Source organism: Austrofundulus limnaeus, unplaced genomic scaffold (assembly GCF_001266775.1).
Source record: "Austrofundulus limnaeus strain Quisiro unplaced genomic scaffold, Austrofundulus_limnaeus-1.0 Scaffold168, whole genome shotgun sequence".
NCBI classification, from domain to species: Eukaryota; Metazoa; Chordata; class Actinopteri; order Cyprinodontiformes; family Rivulidae; genus Austrofundulus; species Austrofundulus limnaeus.
Genome location: NW_013952570.1, coordinates 1,033,414 through 1,042,136, shown reverse-complemented (window position 1 = coordinate 1,042,136; position 8,723 = coordinate 1,033,414). Strand labels below are relative to the sequence as shown.

Below are 8,723 nucleotides of genomic sequence, written 5' to 3'. Positions count from 1 at the left end.
GTGTGTGTGTGTGTGTGTGTGTGTGTGTGTGTGTGTGTGTGTGTGTGTCATTGTGTCATAGAAAAAATAATTCCCATAAGATCAGGTGTAGATTTCAGTAATTTATTATTTGTAAAACAAAAGGGGAACAGTTAAACTAGCTGTAGTATTAAATTCTTGTTCTGCCTGACCTGCTGAAAGTTTGGCCCAGTTCTGTTCTGTCAGTAAAATCTGTTGTTTTATAGAAGTAGCTGTGAAACTTCCTCCTCCCTCCTCTCTTCTATGTCCTTGGGCAAAGCTCCAGGAAGGTTCTACCATCTATCTCAGGTGTAGCTAGAAGTGTCTCAGGRGGAAAAAGCAACAGAAGATCTATAAACAAACACATCTTCCTGTCACAGTAACAAAATGATTACAATATTTAGGCATGGTCAGAATGTTCTTCAAAATCAATTATAATACCCAAATCACAATGGTAAATCTAAAATGGATAATACATGTGCTCTAAATTGATGTTTTTTTTTTGTTTGTTTGTTTTTACCCTTTTACATGATTATGTCTAATGTATTACTGCTGCTCAAAAGAGAAGTTTGCAAATTTAGCTGGAAATAATAAATAATTGAAACCAATGTTTGAATTTTCACCTGCAGGTGAAGCCCCTGCTACAGGTGACCAGACAGGAGGAGGAGATGCAGGCTAAAGATGAAGAGCTGGTCAAAGTGAAGGAGAAGCAGATGAAGGTGGAGGGAGAGCTGGTGGAGATGGAGCGAAAACATCAACAGGTTCTTCACAACTACCGAAACAAGCTTCTGTAAAGTGACAAATATACAGGATGCATRTTCAAAGGATGTTATCTGTGTGTAGCTACTGGAAGAGAAGAACATCCTCGCTGAGCAGCTGCAGGCAGAGACAGAGCTGTTTGCAGAGGCCGAGGAGATGAGAGCTCGGCTCGCATCCAAAAAGCAAGAGCTGGAGGAGATCCTGCACGACCTGGAGTCCAGGCTGGAGGAGGAGGAGGAGAGGAGTCAGGGCCTGCAGAACGAGAAGAAAAAGATGCAGTCTCACATCCAGGTGTGTTGCCCTTACACTGTCTCAGACCTGGCTGCTGAAAATTCAAATGTAGTCAAACACTGATAGAGTGGTTTGGGYTCGTAGGACCTGGAGGAACAGCTGGATGAGGAGGAGGCAGCCAGGCAGAAGCTGCATCTGGAGAAAGTCACAGGGGAAGCTAAAATGAAGAAGTACGAGGAAGACATTTTACTGCTAGAAGATCAGAACTCCAAGTTTTTAAAGGTAAAATTATTGGTTTCACAGAAATACACCAAAAAGATAAATTTTATGATTCTAAAARTAGTTTTTAAAAAGGGACGGAGGACGTAGCCGTTCAGGACTTACCAAAATAAAGGTTTTCAAAAACGTTCTAAGTAACCAGCTTGTATCTCTGCCCTCTTCAGGAAAAGAAGTTGCTTGAAGACAGAATCAATGAGGTGACGCTGATGCTCGCAGAAGAGGAAGAAAAGGCCAAAAACCTTGGAAAGCTGAAGAACAAGCAGGAGATGATGATGGTCGACCTGGAGGGTAAATAGCAAACAAGCAAACAGCATGCAGAGAAATAAAAATCAAAATGTTTATATATTTTATTCCTTTAATTTTTTAACAAAACAAAACTATGGTGTTGTCTATTTGTGATTTAGAGAGACTGAAGAAAGAGGAGAAAACTCGTCAGGAGCTAGAGAAGGCCAAGAGGAAGCTGGAAGGAGAGACGTCAGACTTCCAGGACCAAATAGCCGAGCTGCAGTCACAAATAGAAGAAGTTAAAGTTCAGCTGAGTAAAAAGGAAGAGGAGCAGCAGATGATGCAGGCGAGGTACGAGATAATGACTAGAAGACCAACACTCAGGTCTGGTTTATTTGAATAAATATGTTTTAATTAGATGTAACATTCTGTTAGACCAACACTTCAAAAACACAGTGATTTTATTTTATATAATGGTTGGAATATTTTACACATAAAGTTGCTGCATTTTTAAATCACTATCTCTGTAAACACAGCACACTGCTGCCACCCAGTGGAGACTGCAAACTATAGCATGGTTATATATCGGATGTGTTTTTTTAAGGGACGGTTCAATTTCTCTCTCTTTTTTTTTTTTTTACAAAAACAGGTGTTTCTCACATATTTATAGGAAAAATAAAATCAGCTCTTCTTCAATTCTGCACATAAAGGCAATATTATGACACCTCCACCACCGTGCTTGACAGTTATGACAGTTAGTTTGTGCCATTATGCTGTGTTTAGTTTTCACCAAACATAGTWTTTCTGAGTAAACATCTCTACTTTGATTCCATCTGTCCAACGGACATTGTTCCAAAGGTCTTGTGGTTCATTTAGATGCAACTTTACAAACTTGAGATGTGCTGTCATGTTGGTTTTAGAGAAAAGYGGCTTTCATCTGCAACCCTTCCACATAGGTCATACCAGTTCAGTCATTTTCTGAGTGTCCTGTCATGAACCCTTTAGCTTGCTAACTGAGGTCAATAAAACTTAATTTTGTTGCAATTTTTCTGAGCATGTGAGATACACCCAAGTTGAGGAGAAGACAGCTTAAATAGCTGCACAGAGAGCAGTTAAGGSTCCTGCATACTCCCTTCGAACTGCCGAAATGGGTTCGGATTGTCAGAGTTTCATGATGAAAATTGTGTCATTCTGTTGGCATTGCCGACATTTCGGCAGCTTCTTGACACAACCTGCTGGTCAAACTTTTTACCCCCCCTCCACATGAGTACTTATTGTGTGATTGGTCAGAAGTTTGTAGGAGGGTTTGTGCTGAAAGCGCTCAGAAGCTGCATTTTGTTTTAACCGCTCGCTTCAAACCAAAAAAAAGTGACTCGCTTCACGAGTCGACTGTTGTAGCAGGAAGCAGCGATTTTTAAAAATAGTCAAACGGCCAAAAACATATGGATGGAAATAAAACAGGCATTTTGCACCGTGGAATCTAACTGATAAAAACTTTGGAGCTTTAACCGCGACAGATTTGTGGGTAAATAACATCGGGTGACGAGTCTCTGACTTTTTTTTTTCCGCATTGTGGACTTCAGCGGGAGGAACCCCCCTGTAGTGACGTATGCTACAACGGGAGGGGTTTCCCCAGGAGCTCGGCGCGGAGTGTCTCAGGGACTATGAAGGGTGTGTGCGAAAATGAACGCCGAAAAACCACGTGACTGCGCATCGACTGTTCTGCTTCAGATGGAGTATGCAGAGGCTTTTAGGGAATAGGCGTCTTACTTAAGGAAAACCTGTGACTTTCCAGTCCCATGTTAGCTGCCCTATCTCTGTACCACAACTGCTGCAAACATGGGAATGACCTTAAAGACTGGCAACACTTTGCTTCTTCTGGGTCCACCCACTGTTCCGGGTTTAGCTGGTACTACAGTACGATGGTTATCCTATTTTCAGACTTTTGTGCTGTAATCATTATGTGCTCCACTGGCCCACACACTAGCAACCGCTGCTAGAGCATACGCATAGCCAGTGGGTGTTCTAACGAACTGCCCACTTTGCCTAAAAAGGTCCGGCAGAATTTGATATTTTTCCTTCATTTTTTTATTATTCCTGCATTGTGAGAGTGCAGTAAGCCCTACACATCACCGGGTGCGTTCAGAGTCGCACTTTAATCACCCAGAAAATCCTCCCATCAACACACACACCAGAACTGCTCCTGCGTGCGCTCACGCCACAAACCAACACAGAATCGGTCCTGTGCATACACAAGAACCCATCCAGCGTGCGCTCACGGACCATCACAGAACCCAGCATCATTAAAAGACAACAGGAGTGCGAGACAACTCAGAGCAGAGTTTCTGCTGCACAGACAACGTTTCTCTGTAAAAAGATTTTAGATAAAATAAAACATTGACCCGTGATGGCTTGCTTCCTCTGCACCCCTGGTCTGTTTGACTCACGTAGGCTTGCCGCGTGTGGAAAAAAAACAACCGGTCCAAACACCTCAGAGCGGGATAATCCATCCATTTTAAAGTGGCCGTCAGTGGAGAAGTTATGAATGTCAAAGTTTTAAACAAAGAACTGGACCAGTTGCTATTTAATAATTTTCTCAGAAACACTCTGAATGCTGTGAAAAAATAAATTCAAGTGTGCAAATATTCTTGGCTCAAAGCTGGTTTTAAAATTCAGTCATCAAACATCAGATTCTGGCTTTACGTGAAGAGATATATTTTAAGTCTAACAGCTGATTTAGCTGAAGAAAACCTCTGGTATAGACCAATTGCTGAATCAGATTTCATATTCAAGAATATTCTCAGATAAATGTCAAGATACAATGATATATAATAAGTTTAAATTCAGCACAACAATATTACATTTAGTGTTTTTATAAATAATATCTGAAAATTCCAAATATTAATGTATTAAAGTAAATACTAACAGTTTTCTCTTTGATCCATTACTTGTTTGGTCATAAACAAGTTGGAAACAGGTTGTTAACTGACATCAGATTATGATGAAGCTAAATTTGATGTGGTCACTGCAGCCATGGATTATAAGAGGAAACTCAACCTGAGAGAGGAAGAACCTTGTTGAGTTACAGTAGATACAGAAAGAAAGAAAAAAGAAAATAGATCTTGTCAAATACAAAATAAGTTCTTAATAGAAAACACAGATCATGACAGTTTATGCAGAAAAAATAAAAATGTTGTATCATAAATGAGTAAATGTTCTGGTTGGATTAATTTATATGTTGTGTTAGATATATATAAATATTTTAATATTAAACTACACAACTTAAGACTTTCCAGCTGAACATGTACATCAGAATTAATATTAACCTTATAAAACCCTTAAAATGCAAGAGCTACAGGGGGGCAACCCCCCCCACCCCGTCCCACCCAAGACGTTGTCCTAAGCAGGCCTTGTACCCCAGTCTTCAATAGGTCCACTTTTCTCAAAAAAGAACCCCCCCCCACTCAAACTCCTGGCTATCAACACACACACATGTTTGCTGGAAGCACTTCCATTTTGACTTTGTTTAATAATTAGTAATCAGTTGTGTGTTTTTGCAAACTTGACGATAAATTTGAACAGTTATTTAAATTAGGTAAATATCAGAATATTTTTTATTCTGGTTCATAAAACTGTAAAATAGAAAAAATGATTGACTTTCTTTTCCGRTGGTTGAATGTGTAAGTACTGTAGGTAATTATTATCTTAGACTGCTTTTTACTTTGAATCCAGACTTCCTTGGTAATGTGTCTGTTTTTAAATAGTTATGTTTGTGACCTCTGTTCTTCAATACTCTTTCTTTTAACAGAGGAGAAGAAGAGACTGGTCAGAAGAACAACGCTCTGAAGCAGATCAGGGAGCTGCAGGCCCAGCTGTCTGAGCTGCAGGAGGACCTCGAGTCAGAGAAGCAGGCCAGAAACAAGGCGGAAAAACTCAAGAGGGACTTGAGTGAGGAGCTGGAAGCCCTCAAGACTGAACTGGAAGACACCCTGGATACAACAGCAGCCCAGCAGGAGCTCAGGTAACATACTCCACGTTACCTCTTCTAATAGACGGCGAGCTGTTTTGTAAACGCCGTCTGTGTTCGGTGCAGGACTAAACGTGAACAGGAGGTTGCAGAGCTGAAGAAAGCCATYGAGGAGGAAACTAAAAACCACGAGGCTCAGATCCAGGAGATGCGACAGAGGCACTCGACCGCCTTGGAGGAGCTGTCTGAGCAGCTGGAACAGGCCAAGAGGGTACGAGATCTGCCCACAATCAGTCTAATCTACCAGAGCCAACGAGCAGTTAGCATCACTTCCTGTGTCTTTATGTTGTTGTTTTTTTCCTATCCAGTTTAAGGCTAACCTCGAAAAGACCAAGCAGAGCCAGGAGAGTGCCAACAAGGAGCTGACCAGTGAGGTGAAAAGCTTACAGCAGGCGAAGGTAGAGTCGGAACACAAGAGGAAGAAGCTGGAGGGTCAGCTGCAGGAGTTCATGGCCAGAGTCACCGAGGGAGAGAGAGCTAAAGGAGAGCTGGCTGAACGCGCACACAAGCTGCAGGTAAACAAGATTATCCTCTTTATAACCCGATTTAGAAAGATATTTTGGTTTTGTTAATTCATTCTCAGACCATTAGAACTAATGCAAAGGGGGGAAAACATTTTAGAAAACTACTGGCCATGAAGAAATATTGTTTTGAATGATAAACTTTGCTTTTTGTTGCAAAACAATTTGGGCTYAAAGGAATTTGCTCATTATGGTCACCATAGCAATCACCCACTTGTGTCTGTCATTCCCTGACAGTACTGTAGACAGACAGGAATGCAGAGTAGAAAGTAAGCCTCAATCACTGTGAGGAAAAGATACTGTAATAAAATATGTTGAATGATCATCTACATACAGCAGGGCTRTTCAATTGGCRGCCCAAAGTTCRGCCCACCAATTGGTTCATTTATCTCTTAAGCCCAAAGCCCCGTTTTTCTACTTTAATTACTCTAAGTTCTATTAGTTAAACAGAGACGTTTTGTATCTACAGAAACGTCAGAATCTTGGCCAGAAGCTGGTAAAAACYWTTTCKATAAACACTCAAGACAGTTAAAACTACAAACAGTTGAAGATAAAATGATGAAAGTGAAAATAAAATCGGTTTAAAAATTTGGCAAGTCAGAGATGTCAGAATATTATTTGTGTCTAATAATAGGAGGCATAATGTGTTCCTTTTGTTTTTGATAATGTTTAATTATCACTACTTTTATAGGGTTCTGTATGTTGTATTCATGATTAAATGCAGCAAAATAAACTAAYTCAAAGGTAACAGATCTTTGTAATACTTGCTTTATTTACATAATAACTTTAATTGCTGGATGTTTGGCCCCTCAGCTGTTGATCAGCAGTAACTGTGGCCCACGGAGCAGTTTAGTTGAATAGCCCTGACATACAGGCTTCATACGTCTGATATTTCCTGCTGCAGTGTGATGTGATTTGTGTCATGTGAACATGGGATGGATCAAACCAACAGKGTGTCAGAATAGTTTATATTTATACTTCCCATTCAACCACAATTAAATTCACTCTATCCAGGAGGCACCATATGCTGGAATGAAACGAGAGTAATGAGTATATTTTTAAAATGTAAGGTATTATTAAAAAGTTATCTAAAAATATTTACTCCTGTAAAGTATAGATAACCCATATTTCTATTTAAGTAAGATAACAAAGCATTTGTACTTTGTTACTTTACACCTCTGACAGTGTTTTCAGTAAAACGGTACACAGATTCTTCACTTTCAGTTTTGAAAAAAATAAAATTAAATAAAAATTTCTGAGCTTCGATACAGTGGAAGTCAGTGAACGTTTGGATGTGACACACCAGTGAGAGACACACTGGGTGAATTTAAATGGAAATTTCTGCAATTTCACGTATAAACAGTGTAAGAAATATAAAGTTGGTGGAAATAAAAAGAGTTTGTGTTCAGAAAGTTTAAAAAGCTCACTTTTGTTGTGTATGACAAATTTTCAAAATGCCATAATAAATCTGTCAAAAAGAAAAAATAAGTAGGTCCTCTGGATGGGTTCTTCTTTAGTGAAATGTTTCATCTCTCCTCCAAGAGACTTCTTCAGTCTGATGAGTTTCAGGTGAACTCAGCCTTATAAGCACTGCCTCCACATGGACAAACAGGTCAGTCATATGAGAAAGATGACCTACTTATTTTTTCTTTTTGATTTTTTCTACCTGTATTACTGAGATGCATCAGGACATAATAAATCAGATTTTGAACTTGGAAATTCAGCCAAACATGGAGAGCATTTTAACAGATTAATTGGACTCTGAAATGGTCAAACAGGAAACTCTGCAAGGCAAGGGGGTGATTAGTGGTTGCATCAGAGATGRGGAGGAGAAAAAACTTTCAGAAGAAACCACTAACCTTATGATGGAGAGCAACTTGGTCCAAGCAGGGAGTTTCTCTGGAACCCAGAAGCACTCGCTGATGACATCAGCACTGTTGATGCTGGGGAGTGGGGATTCCTCTCTCTTTGAGTAAATGAGCGAAAGCGCTGTAAGTGTGATACATGGGGCAGGCTGGAGTCGTACACAGGAGAAAACAGAGCAGAAGACAAATCTAAGGTCCAGAAAAGAGGCTAAAGTTTGGGAATCAGAGGCGATGAAATGAAAAAACAGGCAAGAGRTGAGAATCCATGTGGCAAAAACAGGGTCAGAATGTGGAGATCAAAACAAGGCTTTGTATTTTGTTTTTAATGTGAAGTCTGCCTCAGCAAAGATGGTTTCCTCACTTCTCTCGCTAAAAACTGTTACTGGTCAAATTGTTTATAATGAACACGTCTACTAAAAGTTACAGCACACCATTCTTAATCAATCCACACATATTGGTTTAGTTTTTGTTTGGGTGGAAATATTCATTGAAAATTATGAAGGAAACAGAAGATTAACGGTGCTTCTGGTTTGTTACTCTTAATTATGTACATCTTTAGCATTACATTGTGATTTGAAGTTGATTTAGTTGATTGCAAAGCTTATTTGACACATAAGGACATTACATTTTCATTACAGGATCTTGTATTTAAGTAGATAAAACATTGAGAACTAGAAGCACTCAGAGAGTGCAAACCTCCGCCAAGACCAATTTCCTCCACCCTGTAATGGCGTTAATGCGCAAAAGCAGAGATGGAAACCAATGGCGCCGGAATAGGGGAGGCCAGGGGGTCATTGCCACCCCCCCACCACCACCACC

General features: G+C 40.0%; 1 protein-coding gene across 1 annotated transcript in view; it reads left to right on the top strand.

The window, feature by feature from the left end:
* LOC106523885 (myosin-10) overlaps nucleotides 1-8,723 on the top strand; it is a gene marked incomplete in the record, with an annotated part of 84,879 nt that overhangs the window by 64,100 nt on the left and 12,056 nt on the right. The window contains 8 exon segments of the mRNA XM_014017461.1: nucleotides 627-758; nucleotides 841-1,047; nucleotides 1,132-1,269; nucleotides 1,431-1,554; nucleotides 1,671-1,842; nucleotides 5,300-5,512; nucleotides 5,585-5,729; nucleotides 5,827-6,033. Coding sequence (XP_013872915.1) covers nucleotides 627-758; nucleotides 841-1,047; nucleotides 1,132-1,269; nucleotides 1,431-1,554; nucleotides 1,671-1,842; nucleotides 5,300-5,512; nucleotides 5,585-5,729; nucleotides 5,827-6,033 — 1,338 coding nt within the window.